Genomic DNA, 15,210 nt, shown 5'->3' with positions numbered 1-15,210 from the left:
CCTCTCTGCCCGGCCTGGCCCCTCCGGTCCCTTAAGGCAGAGGAGCCTAGTCAGGTGCACCTGCTCCGTGCCTCTGGACCGGCCAGCCACGCCCACAACCCTTCGCCCCGCCCACAGCCCTGTGCTCCGCCTATAACCCTTCGCCCCGCCCACAGCCCTGTGCTCCGCCCCCAACTCTATGCTCCCCCAACCTCCTGAGTGGCATCCCCAAGTTGCCAAGGGACAATACTGCAGCATTTATGTGAAGACACAAGGGATCATCAAAGTACCTTGATCTTGATCCTCACCAATCCAGGGTCCAGTGACTAGAATTCCTGACTCTAATGACTTAAATGGAATTTTTGCATTACCAGAAAGCGGGCACTGAGCCAGAAGCTACTAAAAGCAAGGTGGGTGGATGAACATCCGCCTCAGAGCCCAGACTTCTCTATTTTCAAAGCTGAACTCTCAAGTGATAGGGACACAAGGCTATCTCTTTTGCTCGCTGGTATGAAGCGTTATTATTTTTCTTCCTCCTGACAGTGCATTTTGTTGACCCCCAAGGTCTAGCACCTGAGCTTTGTGAGCGATGACATGAGCACCAGAGCTCCCCGTGTTATTCCGCTGGTTTCTTCCCTTGACCTTATCTTTGCAGTGGAATTTTCCAATGAGCTTGGAAATCCACAGTCAAACCAGAGAACGAGCCCTCGGTCTTTTTTCATGTATTTTTGCACGTTTAGGGATTTAAAGAGATACATTCCGAAATGTTCAGCGAAAATATGATGTTTAAAAAAATAATAATAAGTGAGTCAAGCATAAAAGATAAGCAAGTAAAAATTACTCCAATCCTCCCCAAAAAAGTGGGAGGATAGATTAAATATGAGCAAAATGTGGATAATTGCTGAAGCTTAGCATTGATATATGGGGTTTCATTATACAGTATCTATTTTCTATACTTCTGAAATGTTCTGTAATAATAAGTCTTTGTAAAGCTAAGCATATAAGAACAATGAAAACCACATGTGAGTAGTAGGATTAGTTTGGTGGAAAATTAAAGTTTTTTTTTTTCTCAGATGACTTTGCCCACTTGAATTAGGGAAATTTTTCCTCAGGCTTCCTATAAAACTGACTCCAGAGCACTGTTAAGAAGTCATCTTCTAAAAAAAAAAAAAAAAGAAGTCATCTTCTTAAGCCATACAATTCTCCTTTACTGTCACTAAAGCAGGGGCGTGGACATGCACGGTAGCAAATCCTACCTCTTCCCCACTCCCCCCAGGTCCATTATTCCTAACTTCAGTGGATTTTTTCCATTGGCTTGGAGCTTCATTGAAACTATGTGGGCCTGAGATGCTTGCTAAGTATATTTTTTTTTTCCAAAAAAGATTGGGTTATGAGGGAGACGTTCTCAGGGTGTGGTGTTTGCACCTAGATGGGATCATGAAGGGTGCTACATAGAGAGCTGTTCAGCTGAAAAGCTGTCACCCCTGCGTCCTTGGGAGGTCACTTCTTAATTTATTTTTGAGAGCACTCGTGCCCTCTACTGGCGACGCCAAGAAATATAGAGAAGGACACTTGTGGCAATGGCAGATGTATTCTCTGATTGGTTCTTTCATCCATCTTTCTATCTGTCCATCCTTGCACCCTTCCTTCCATCCCTCTGTCCACACATCTACCCATTCATCCACCATCCATCCCCCCATCCATCCACACACCACCCACCCACCCCTCCACCCTTCCATCCATCCATCCATCCACCCATCCATCCATCTAGCAGACACCCAGTATGTTCCAGGCAATTGGTTAGGTACTGTGGGGGCACAGGAATAAACAGAATAAGGTTTCTGCCCTCAGAGAACATACATCAATGGGACAGAGTAGCAGACCCACCAGTCTCTGCCTTAATACAAGCATAAACAGTCTCCCTTCTTTGAGCAAAACTTGATCTATTTGTTTGTTCATTTATTTATTCTATTCTTTCACTTCTCAGATAAGTTTGTTTTTTGTTTTCTGAGCCGCGTCTTCATTGCTGTGCCCAGGCCACTCTCTAGTTGCAGTACACAGGCTTCTCACTGTGGTGGCTTCTCTTGTTGCAGAGCATAGGCTCTAGGGTGCGAGGGCTCAGTAGATGTGGTGCATGGGCTTAATTGCTCCATGGCATGTGGGATCATCCCAGACCAGGGATCAAACCTGTGTCCCCTGCATTGGCAGGCAGATTCTTACTCACTGGGCCACCAAGGAGGTCCTCAGATAGTTTTTATATGCCTAAAGAGGCAAAGGAGCAAAAGGAACTCCTTTTTTATTTTAAATATTGTTATTCCCTAACATTTACTGAGCACTTAGGATTATGCCTTAGCACAAGTTCCATTAAATCTTTTATGAGGTATATGGTGTTAATGTTACTGTTTTTATTAATGAGGAAACTAACAGTCAATTTGAAGTTTTGAAAATTGCCCAAGTTAATACCACTAGTATGTGGTGGGGTTGGAATTTGAACTAGTCTGTTGGATTTAAGCTAGATTGATACTGCCTGTCATAAATAAAGGTTGCAGTTGTCTGAACTCTAATCAGAAGGTTAATTGTATCCCACCAGAAAAATGTTTGTTATTTAGTTTGAATACCGGGTTTTTGCTGAAGTGTAAATTACCTCGTGTGCTATGAGTAAGCCAGCTCGCTGAGGTTGTGTAAAGCACTAATTCTGAATATTCGGGTATTGGATCTGAGAGGATGGAGACCCAGAAAATTCTTCTTAACTTCTAAAGTGACAAAGAGCCTTCAGTCAAAATTGCAGGGTTTTCTGGTGGGTTGGGGCAGAAAGGAAAGTGGGGAGACCTGCCTGGTGGTGTGGCCGGAAAGGCATTAGATGGTCATCTTGCTCAGGGCTTGACACACCCTATGGAGCAGATGCTGGAACTAACTGATTAAGCATCTGCCTGGCATGATTCCACAGCTATTGTTCCAAAACCACTCTGTCACCCAGCACGTGTCAGCATGTCAGTTCCATACTGGGTGTGAGGTTATGCCACCTGAATGCAGGAATTCGGGGTAAAGTTCCAGACGATCAGGGGGAGAGTCTTTCAGCCCTCAGAGCTAAGTATCTGAAATGGAGTGGGATACTGCTTGTCAAGAATCTGATACAGATAATGAAAGTGAAAGTGTTAGTTGCTCAGTCGTGTCCCACTCTTTGCGACCCCATGAGCTATAGCCCTCCAGGCTCCTCTGTCCGTGGGTTTCTCCAGGCCAGAATACTGGAGTGGGTTGCCATTCCCTTCTCCCGGGGATCTTCCCAAGCCAGGGACTGAACCCAGGTCTCCTGCATTCCAGACAGATTCTTTACCGTCTGGGCCACCAGGGAAGCCCACGATACAGATAATACCAGTTTTTAATGCCCAAGAGGAACTTTTGTTAAAAAGAGCTAGTCACGGGTCTTAAGTTTAAAGTATGATAGAAATTACTAAACTTCTCTTTCTTAAACCTTTACAGTCAATCCATAGATTACATTTTATTTACAAATCTACTGATGTGGCCAAAAATACCAGTGCTTTTACTTGTGTTCACATTCAATTAATTTATAAATTTAACAAATGGTAAATAACATTCATTATGAAAACCATTAATTTACAAATTTAATATAGCTTAACCTTTCAGACATTTCATGGTCCTGGCTGGGCCCTTAAGGAATTCTCTTTAAAAAATTTTTTTATTTATGTATTATTTCTGGCTTTTCTGGGGTTTTGTCGCTTCAAGCAGTCTTGCTCTAGTTGTGGCAAATGGGGACTTGTCTTTGTTGGGGTGTGCAGGCTCCTCATTGCGGGGGCTTCTCTTGTGGAGCACAGGCTGTAGGTGCATGGGTTTCAGTAGCTGTGGCTTGTGGCCTCAGTAGTTGAGGCTCACGAGCTTAGTTACTCGATGAAGCAAGTGGCATCCTCCCAGACCAGGGATCAAACCTGTGTCCTTTGCATTGGCAGGCAGATTCTTTACCACTGAGCCACCAGGGAAGTCCTTAAGGAATTGTTTTAAATTGGATACATCAAATTTATAAACAAAGTAGACCAAGGTTCTCATAACCTTTTAAACACTCTTTACAAACTGGATCAAATTCTCTTAAACCTTTGCCATTAAAACTACCAGGCTGATATAGCACAGCTTATTGAATGTCTGAGACATATTAAATAACACATAGAGATTAGTGTGGTGATTGTAAAACTTTTTCTTAAACATCATTTTAAAGTTCATGGACTTGATGTTATGTCATGTCATCCTTTGGACTTACCTGCCTTCCTGGGAATGCACAGGCAAACCCAGTTAACCAGGGCAGAACTGCCCTCTCAGCTGGGAGCTGGATGGACGATACAAACCATAGGATGGGTACAGATGGTGATCACTGGTCAGAGATTCAAGCCCAGGCATAGGTCCTACTGCCAGGACGATGCGTCCCCCACCACTAGTCAGCCAACCCTGTGCCCCCATGATTGTGTTATTCCTTCCATTCACAAGGTGTTTCTCCTAATAAGAACGTGACAAGCCAGTACAGACTAAATGAGAATGTCAAGTGGCATACCTGGGGCTCAGCATCTTTCACACTGTTAGACCCTCATCACTAGACCAGAGCCTTCTTGAGGGCCAAGTCAGCATCCATGCCACCGGCTGCCCCTCTCTGCTTCATGAACTCTGCTGGTGGCCTCCCAGGCACTCAGTGTCTCCACATCTACTGGGTGAACCTTCCCAGGGAGGTCAGAGCAAGTAAGAAAGCTGCCATTATGCCGAGGATAGGCAGGCCATACAAAGAAGATGCGGGCCCGTGAGGGCAGTGATCGCAGCCTTACGGTGTTTCTGTTGTGCTTCCAGATGTTTCTGCAGCAGCCAGATGGATCCCTGAGCTTCAGCAGTGCCCAGCGGCCGGAGTCTCAGCAGCAACTCCAGCAGAGGTCCGGCTCAGGTCCCCAGCTTGTGGCCAGCCCGCAGCTTCCAGGACAGATAACCTCTGCCCAGATCACAAACCAGCACCTGTTAAGAGAATCGAGTGTGATATCGACCCAGGTAAATGTGCTCATCTCCAGTCTCAGTCCCTGTCACCAGCAGATGTTCTTCACGAGCCAGAAATCTACTTCTCCTATGACCAGAGCTGGATAATCATGATGGGGCTTTTCTTGTCTTTGTCACTTCGAAGTCCCAAGTTCTATTGGTTCCCTTCTGTGTTTTATCAGTGTATTAAAATGCTTTAAAGGTATCATGCAGCTGGAACTTGCAGCTCTGACTCTGAGCTTGGCTGGAGGTAGAAGTGGCTGTCTCTGACATGCACGGTGAAAGGCACACGTCCCCACAAATGGGCACACATGTGCCCTTGGTACCCATCATCACCCCTGGCTTTAGGCTTCCCAGGTGGTTCTTGCCTGGGAAATCCCCATGGACAGAGGAATCGGGCGGGCCACAGTCCGTAGGGTCGCACAGAGTCAGACACAACTGAAGTAACTTAGCATGCATGCACACGTGGGAGAAGAGTTATCCACTTCTGTTTACCATCCCTTTCTGGAGAGTCACCATGCTCCTCCTGGTCCTCCAGCTTCCCTCTCAAGCCCTGTTCTCACAGTCATTACCGCTTACTACAAGCCATCAGTGACCTTGCAGTCTGACAGGGTCACCCGTCAGTCAGTGCCACTTGAACACAATGGGTTCAAGAAGTTCTGAGCCCCTGCTTCCAGACCATAACAGCTTAGAAGGCTGGATACAGCTTCTCCTGAAGCCTCTTTTATTTATACACATAATCATGGGTTTGGGCTTCCCTGGTAGCTCGGCAATAAAGAATCCACCTGCCAATGCAGGAGACGTGGGTTTGATCCCTGGGTCAGGAAGATCCCCTGAAGAAGGGAATGGCAACCCACTGCAGCATTCTCGCCTGGGAAATCCCAGGCAAGAGGAGGAGGAGCCTGGCTAACTACAGTCCATGAATTTGTCAAGAGTCGCACAGGACTTAGGAACTAAATAACAATCATGGATTCAGTAATGGCTTGCCTGCCCCGAGCCTGGCACTGTCCTTTAAATCCCAAAGGGTTTAAAGAATCCTTGAGATGCTTACAGTCCAACAGGAAAGCCAGTCATAACATGAAAACATCATAATGATGGTCAGTGGGTCCTAAATGTTCAGAAAGGCCTAAGCGGGTAAAAGAAAGAGGTTCTGGGGAGGTAACACCTGAGTTGAGCTGAAGGTTTACCTTTCTTGTTTTGATGGTTGCTCCAGGGTCCAAAGCCATTGAGAAGCTCACAGATGATTCAAGGAAGCAGCCTGACACCCCAGTTTAGCAGCACCACCACTGCACTCCCGTCAGCTCTGAGCCTGACCACGCCAGCTTCCGCCTCCCAGGAGGCCCCCCAGGGCCAACCCAGCCCGGACTTCAGCCATGACCGGCAGCTCAGGTATAGACTGTCCCTGTTGGAAAGATAACTGAGACATAGTTTTACACTGTTCATCTTGGCTCTCTGCTGAAGATGGAGGCAGAGTTTAGACAAATAGACTCCAAATCCTCTGCAATTTTTTTAATTGAACTTTTTATTATGTATTGGAGTCCCTGGTCGCTCAGCTGGTGAAGAATCTGCCTGCCAATGCAGGAGACCCAGTTTCAATCCCTGGAGAAGGCAATGGCAACTCACTCCAGTACTCTTGCCTGGAGAATTCCATAGACAGAGAAGCCTGGTGGGCTATAGCCCATGGGGTCACAAAGAATCAGACATGACTGAGCAGCTAACACTTTTCGCTTTTTTCATAAAGCTGATTAACAATATTGTGATAGTTTCAGGTGGACAGCAAAGGGACTCAGCCATACATATACATGTGTCCACTCTCCCCCAGACTCCCTTCCCCTCCAGGCTGCCACATAACATTGAGCAGAGTTCCCTGTGCTATGCAGTAGGTCCTTGTTGGTTATCTATCCTAAATATAGCCTTACATACATGTCTATCCCCAGCTCCCCAACTATCCCCTCATCCTCCCCTCTGGCAACCATAAGTTTGTTCTCTAAGTCTGTTTCTGTTTTGTAAATAACTCATTTGTTAATCAACTCTGCAATTGATCTCAGCTCATGAAGTGACAGGACAGGGCTGGGGTCTCGATGGGCAGAGGAAGAGACCTGCTACATTAAGGATCCTCCAGAACAGAGCAGCAGGGATTCCGTGGGGCTGGCCAGAAAGGGTCCAGTGAGGCTTGGCAGGTGCGGATTGGCCGGCGGGTCCTCAGCTTGGGTACTGATCACAGTCTCCCATTTCTCTCCTCCTCGGCTCTAAGGCTACTGCTGAGCCAGCCCATCCAGCCCATGATGCCCGGATCCTGTGATGCGAGGCAGCCCTCAGAGGTCGGGAGGACCGGACGGCAAGTCAAGTAGGTGGCCCCGGTTGGGGAAGGGTGGGGCAGAGAGCCACACTGAGTGGTCTCAGGCTGCAGGGTTTCATCTGCCTGGACCAGCCGCCCCCCTGCGAGTCGGGCACTGCAGGGAGGATCCACATGTGCCCACACCTTTCTAAAGGACTCCTCCCCTTAGCTGTTCTTCCTCCATTTCCTGTGTCAAGAGAGAAAACTTCATGTCAGCATTCCAGGCTGAGAACAAGACCTGAAGGAAACAATTCTTTACATGCCAAGTTCATCACTATCTTCCCATCTAAGGGTCTAAGGGGTAACATCCCAGGTAAACGGAGTCTTAGAGAGCCTTGTCCCCCTTCCCCAGGGCCCTTGTGTAGCTCCGGCTGACCTCCCAATGCTGGCAGATTCCACCACACGAGCTTGTTGCTCTGTGGTTCCGGGGATGTGCCCTGAACTGTGACCCTGTGCAGACGTGGGGCCCTTCTGCCCTCCCAGACATGTAGCCTTCTCTCTCTCCTCGCTCCGGGCTCTTCGCTTGCCACCCCCAGTACCCGGAGCAGCTGTGCTTAGCCAATTTCATTACAAGGGACAGGTTTCCTGGAGCCAGAGGAGTGAATCCTTGAAAAGCCACTGGAAAATAGTTCTAAGCCCTTTGAAATAAAGCAGACACCGTGGTCATATAAACACTGGTTTCATTTGCGTCAGAAGTTCACTGGGACAGGGCTAGCTAATGAGGCCTGCTGTGCCCAGACGCAGGGGCCTTCCCTCCATGACTTGGGGGCTGCCTGCTTGGAGTCCTTTTCCTGTGTCTTCCTCCAGTAATAATAGTAATAGTGATGATTACTGAGCATTTCTGAAGATTGGGGCCCATACCTACATCCATGAAAACCCTATGATGGTGGGGGTGGTGGCATTGGGGGTGGAGGGAGCTGTACACGGCAAGGAAACTGCCTTTAAATTCTTGATGATGCTCTCAGTTGCCTGGAGGGGTGCGCGGGATGTTGGTTTTGGTTTTGGACTGTTCTTTCTAAATGATCCAGATAAGTGGAAACACAGAATCTTGTGACATCACTTTCCAGAGATGTTTCAAATGCAGGAAACTAGGCAAAAATGGAAATTCTTTCCTCTGGAAAATCTAAACTGTCATTTTCGGTCAACCCAGTAATTTATACCATCCACATCTCCCCATCCATCTCCTCCAGACATGACCTAACTCTCCATTTTCTAGGGCAGGTCAGAATCTGTCTCCCACACGCACAGGCCCCTGAAATTTTGGAATCCCCAGTGCCTGTTACCATAAAACGACCCATGTAGAGATAGAACACTTCTAAAAATATAAATGGACTTCTCTATAGTATCTTTTTTTTAAAAAGATTTTTTATGTGTAGACCATTTTTAACAACTTTATTGAATTTGTTACAGTATTGCTTCTGTTTTATGTTTTGGTTTTCTGACTAGGAGGCATGTGGGATCTTAGCGCCCTGACCAGTGATGAAACCCACCTCCTGCATTGGAAGGTGAAGTCTTAACCACTGGACCACAAGGGAATTCCCTGTATAGTATCTTTAAATTATTGATGGGCTTCCGTGGTGGCTCAGACGGTAAAGAATATGCCTGCAACGCAGGAGACCTGGGTTTGATCCCTGGGTCGGAAAGATCCTCTGGAGAAGGGAATGGCTACCCACTCCAATTTTCTTGCCTGGAGAATCCCATGGACAGAGGAGCCTGGTGGGCTATGGTCCATGGGGTCGCAAAGAGTCTGACATGACTGAGTGGCTAACACTTGCAATTTCTCTCCTGCTCTGGACTCTTCCAGAGTTCTCCCAAAGGGCATTCCCCTTGTTACCTGGCCATTATCATCAACTACTCTTGCTTTAAAAAATATATAAATATATTCCATATAACATAAAATTTCCCATTTTAGCTATATTTAAGTGTACAATGCAGTGGCATAAGTACATCCACATTTTTGTGCAACCATCACCACCGTCCATCTCCAGAACTTTTTCATCATCTCAAATTGAAGCTATGTCCCCATTAAACCCTAATTTCCTATTCACTCTGCCCCCAGCCTTCTGCTTTTTGTCTCTTATCAATTTGTCTTCTCTAGGTATCTCATCTAAGTGGACTCATACAGTATTTGTATTTTGTGGTGGGCTTATTTCACTTAGTGTAATGTCTTTGAGACTCGCCCATGGTGTAACCTGTGTCAGAACCTCCTTGCTTTCTAAAGCTGAATGATACTCCACTGTCTATATACACTGCACCTTGTTTATCTATCATCTATCAATGAACATGAGGTTGCTTCCACTTTTTGGCTATTGTAAATAATGCTGCTACGACCATGGATGTACAAATAACTGTTTCTGTCCCCTACTTTCACTTCTCTGGGCCATATACCCAAAAGTAGAATTGCTGGATCACATGGTAATGCTAAGTTTAACTTTTTGAGGAAACTTCACACTGTTTTTGCTGGAGAAGGCAATGGCAAACCCACTCCAATATTCTTGCCTGGAGAATCCCAGGGACGGGGGGAGCCTGGTGGGCTGCCATCTATGGGGTCACACAGAGTTGGACACGACTGAAGCGACTTAGCAGCAGCACACTGTTTTGCACAGCAGTTACACCATTTTACCCTCCCACCAACAGTGCACAAGTGTTCCAATTTCTCCACATCCTCAACAATACTTGTTATGTACAATTTCTTTCTTCGTTAATGGTATTGTAATGAAATGATACCTCGGTTTGATTTTTTTTTTCTTTGACTGTGCTGAGTCTTTCTTGCATGACGGCTTTCTTAAGTTTTGGTGAGCAGTGGAGACTCTTTGTTGCAGTGCCAGGGCTTCTCATTGTGGTGGCTGCTCTTGTGGCAGGACACAGGCACTAGGTTCATAGATGCAATGGCAGCATGCGAGCTCAAGGGCATGAGGGCTTCAGTATTAGCAGCAAACAGGCTCCGTAGTTGTGGTGCACTGGAGTAGTTTCAGTTCAGTTCAGTCCCTCAGTCGTGTCTACTCTTTGACACCCCATGGACTGCAGCACGCCAGGCCTCCTTGTCCATCACCAACTCCTGGAGCTTACTCAAGCTCATGTCCATCGAGTCGATGATGGCATCCAACCATCTCATCCTCTGACATCCTCTTCTCCTGCCTTCAATCTTTCTCAGCATCAGAGTCTTTTCCAGTGAGTCAGCCCTTCACATTAGGTGGCCAAAATATTGGAGCTTCAGCTTCAGCATCAGTCCTTACAATGAATAAGCAGGATTGATTTCCTTTAGGATGAACTGGTTGGATCTCCTTGCAGTCCAAGGGACTCTCGACAGTCTTCTCCAACACCACAGTTCAAAAGCATCAATTCTTCGGCGCTCAGCCTTCTTTATGGTCCAACTCTCACATCTGTACATGACAACTGGAAAAACCACAGCTTTGACTAGACAGACCTTTGTTGACAAAGTAATGTCTCTACTTTTTAATATGCTGTCTAGGTTGGTCATAGTTTTTCTTCCAAGAAGGAAGCGTCTTTTAATTTCATGGCTGCAGTCACCGTCTGCAGTGTTTTGGGAGCCCAAGAAAATAAAGTCTGTCACTGTTTCCATTGTTTCCCAATCTTTTTGCCGTAAAGTGATGTGACCAGATGCCATGATATTAGTTTTCTGAAGGTTAAGTTTTAAGCCAGCTTTTTCACTCTCCTCTTTCACCTTCATCAAGAGGCTCTTTAGTTCCTCTTTGCTTTCTTCCGTAAGGATGGTGTCATCTGCATATTTGAGGTTATTGATAACTCTCCCGGCAATCTTGATTCCAGCTTGTGCTTCATCCAGCCCAGTGTTTCCCATGATGTACTCTGTATATAAGTTAAATAAGCAGGGTGACAATATACAGCCTTGACGTACTCCTTTCCCAATTTGGAACCAGTCCATCATTTCTTGTCCAGTTCTAACTGTTGCTTCTTGACCTGCATACAGATTTCTCAGGAGGCAGGTCAGGTGGTCTGGTATTCCCATCTCTTTAAGAATGGGAATACTCTTTCACAGTTTGCTGTGATCCACACAGTCAAAGGCTTTAGCGTAGTCAATGAAGAAGAAAGTGAAAGTCGCTCAGTCGTGTCCGACTCTTTGCGACCCCATGGACTATACAGTCCATGGAATTCTCTAGGCCAGAATACTGGAGTGGGTAGCCTTTCCCTTCTCCAGAGGATATTCCCAACCCAGCGATTGAACCCAGGTCTCCCGCATTGCAGGCGGATTCTTTACCAGCTGAAATAGATGTTTTTCTGGAATTCTCTTGCTTTTTCTATGATCCAGCAGATGTTGGCAATTTGATCTCTGGTTTCTCTACCTGTTCTAAATCCAGCTTGAACATCTGGAAGTTCTTAGTTCACATACTGTTGAAACCAAACTTGGAGGATTTTGAGCATTACTTTGCTATCATATGATTTCAGTGCAGTTGTGCAGTAGTTTGAACATTCTTTGGCACTGCCTTTCTTTGGGATTTGAATGAAAACTGACCTTTTCCAGTCCTGTGGCCATTGCTGAGTTTTCCAAATTTGCTGGCATATTGAGTGCAGCACTTTCACAGCATCATCTTTTAGAATTTGAAATAGCTCAACTGGAATTCCATCACTTCCACTAGCTTTGTTCTTAGTGATGCTTCCTAAGGCCCACTTGACATTGCATTCCAGGATGTCTGGCTCTAGGTGAGTGATCACACCATCGTGGTTATCTGGGTCATGAAGATCTTTTTTGTACAGTTCTTCTGTGTATTCTTGCCACCTCTTTTTAATATCTGCTGCTTCTGTTAGGTCCATACCATTTCTGTCCTTATTGAGCCTATCTTTGCATGAAATGTTCCCTTGGTATCTCTAATTTTCTTGAAGAGAGCTCTAGTCTTTCCCATTCTATTGTTTTCTTCTATTTCTTTGCATTGATCACTTAAGAATGATTTCTTATCTCTCCTTGCTATTCTTTGGAACTCTGCATTCATATGGATCTAACTTTCCTTTTCTCCTTTGCCTTTAGCTTCTCTTCTTTTCTCAGCTATTTGTAAGGCCTCCTGAGACCACCATTTTGCCTTTTTGCATTTCTATTTCTTGGGGATGGTCTTGATCACTGCCTCCTATACAATGTCATGAACCTCCGTCCATAGTTCTTCAGGTACCTTGTGTATCAGATCTAATTCTTTGAATCTGTTTGTCACTTCCACTGTACAATCATAAGGGATTTGATTTAGGTCATACCTGAATGGCCTATTGGTTTTCCCTACTTTCTTCAATTTAATTCTGAATTTTGCAATAAGGAGTTCATGATCTGGCAAGAATACTGAAGTGATTGATTTGCCATTCCCTTCTCCAGTGGACCACTTTTGTCAGAAATCTCCACCATGACCCGTCTGTCTTGAGTGGCCCTACATGGCATGGCTCATAGTTTCATTGAGTTAGACAGGCTATGATCCATGTGATCAGTTTGGTTAGTTTTCTGTGATTATGGTTTTTATTCTGTCTGCCCTCTGATGGATGAGAATAAGAGGCTTATCGAAGCTTCCTGATGGGAGCGAGTGGCTGTGGGGGAATCAGGGTCTTGCTCTGATGGGCGAGGCCATGCTCAGTAAATCTTTAATCCAATTTTCTGTTGATGGGCAGGGCTGGCTCTTCAACTGAACCCAAGTCCCTTTCTCTTTGGCTTCCTTCTTTTTCTGATCATTTTCCTTCACACATTTCAGGAAGCTATCTCGGCTCTTAGAGTGCTTAATACACTCAATACAAACATTAATTCTCTTGGCAAGAATCTTGCCCTTGTTTGTTTACAATGAAGCCAACAGCATGCTGGATAACACTGTTGACTCTCCCAGTTTTGCCATGGTAACATTTGTGGGGATTAGTTTGCCCTGTGGCATGTGGTACGACCAGGGATCGAACCCTTGTTTCCTGCATTGGCAGGCAGATTCTTATCCACTGTGCCATTAGGGAAATCCTCACTTGGTTTTGATTTACATTTTCCTAACGACTCTTTTCGGGGAAGGCAATGGCACCCCACTCCAGTACTCTTGCCTGGAAAATCCCATGGGTGGAGGAGCCTGGTAGGCTGCAGACCCATGGGGTCGCTAGGAGTCGGACATGACTGAGCGACTTCACTTTCACTTTTCCCTTTCATGCACTGGAGAAGGAAATGGCAACCCACTCCAGTATTCTTGCCTGGAGAATCCCAGGGACGGCGGAGCCTGGTGGGCTGCCGTCTATGGGGTTGCACAGAGTCGGACACGACTGAAGCGACTTAGCAGCAGCAGCAGCAACGACTCTTTTCACGTGCTTGTTGGCCATTTGTACCTTTTCTTTCCAGGTGTCTACTCAAGCTTATGCCCATTTTTTAACCAGGTTATTTGCATTTGTTGTGGTGGTGAGTTCTAGAAATCGTATTTATATACAGCTGGATATCGACCTCTTATTAGACATAGGACTTGCAAAGATTTTTCTGGCAGCTTTTTTTTTTTTTTCTGGCAGTGTTTTCACTGCATGGATAGAGTGATGCTCATCCTCTTGTCATCCGTGTTCTTGGTGTCCATGTCAATAGTTTTTGTAAAGGTCTTTCTTCTTCTGTGTGTCACCAAACAGGTATCCACCAAGCCAGGCTGTGTTTCAGAACCCGGACGTGCACACCACCAGCAGCAGCGCCTCCACCCCTGTCCTGCTGATGGGGCTGCACCCCAGCTTCCCCACCTCCCAGCCGTCACCCCTGAAGCCTGCACAGGCCCAACCGCAGCCTCCGCACTTTCTTCAGGTGGGGCTGGGCCATGCCTGGGGAGGGGGAGACAGGGCTGAGCCCCTAGCCCAGGTCTGATGGACCCTTCCTTCCGTTCCAGGCTTTCAACGGGGTTCTAGGCGTCAGTATCAAAATAAGCCTCAGACAGATTCATATTTGAAACTTTATCATTTCTAAAGTTTATCATGCTCCAAGTTGATAAAATCTATGTATATGCAGTGCGAGAAACTTAGAAGCAGCTATTTTGCCTCTTGTGGTTATGCACTAAGAAGGTCCATTTTATAAAAAGTAATTTTTATTATGGTGTCTACACTTTTTTAGAGCAAAAATCAGACACTGATTGCCATGTTTGTTGGACTTGTCAGTGCGTTTATATGCAGTATCTCATACAAGTAGAAAATTACATCATGTTTAAAGATTCATCAAACTTCCTTTAAATGAATGAGATAACATTGCGTGAATTTGAGGCTTTCCAGGAAAATGTGGGGCATGTTTCCTTGTGGTCACTTCTTTTTTTTTTCAAACGTTTTATTTTATATTGGAGTATACCTGATTAACAATGTTGTGATAGTTTCAGGTGGGCAGCAAAGGTATTCAGCCATACATATACATATATCCATTCTTCCCCAAACTCCTCCCCCATCCCGGCTGCCACTTAACAATGAGCAGAGTTCCCTGAGCTGTACAGTAGGACCTGGTTGGATATCCATTTTAAATGCAGCAGTGCATACACATCCATCCTTAACTCGCTAACTATCCCTTCTCTCCCTTCGTCCCCCCTGGGGACCGTAAGTTCCTTCTCTTTTAAGTCTGTGAGTCTGTTTCTGTTTTGTAAATAAGTTAATTTGTATAATTTCTTTTTAGATTCCACATATAACAGATGTCATACAATATATCTCCTTCTCTTACTTACTTCACTCAGTAAGACAATCTCTAGGTCCATCCATGTTGCTGCCAACGGCATTATTTCATTCTTTTTAATGGCTGAGTGATATTCTGTTGTACATATATAATCTTGTGGTCACTTCTTACTTTAAGCAAGTGCCACACGCACTGGAAGGAAGGGGTGTGAGCCAGTGGCTGGGGGTTCAGATGGGACAGAAGTGTCTGCTCAGAGTCTGGCCTTCCCTCC

General features: G+C 45.7%; 1 protein-coding gene across 5 annotated transcripts in view; it reads left to right on the top strand.

Annotated features, from left to right (window-relative positions):
- NPAS2 (neuronal PAS domain protein 2) overlaps nt 1–15,210 on the top strand; it is a 195,786-nt gene that overhangs the window by 177,769 nt on the left and 2,807 nt on the right. For all 5 annotated transcript variants that reach the window (XM_081591527.1, XM_081591529.1, XM_081591526.1 and 2 more), the window contains 4 exons: nt 4,825–5,016; nt 6,215–6,390; nt 7,256–7,348; nt 13,931–14,096. In XM_081591527.1, coding sequence (XP_081447653.1) covers nt 4,825–5,016; nt 6,215–6,390; nt 7,256–7,348; nt 13,931–14,096 — 627 coding nt within the window. The remainder of the gene's footprint in view (nt 1–4,824; nt 5,017–6,214; nt 6,391–7,255; nt 7,349–13,930; nt 14,097–15,210) is intronic.

Source organism: Giraffa tippelskirchi, chromosome 4, assembly GCF_054371585.1.
Source record: "Giraffa tippelskirchi isolate mGirTip1 chromosome 4, T2T-mGirTip1v1.2.pri, whole genome shotgun sequence".
NCBI classification, from domain to species: domain Eukaryota; kingdom Metazoa; phylum Chordata; class Mammalia; order Artiodactyla; family Giraffidae; genus Giraffa; species Giraffa tippelskirchi.
This window is presented reverse-complemented; position numbering and strand designations above follow the sequence as displayed.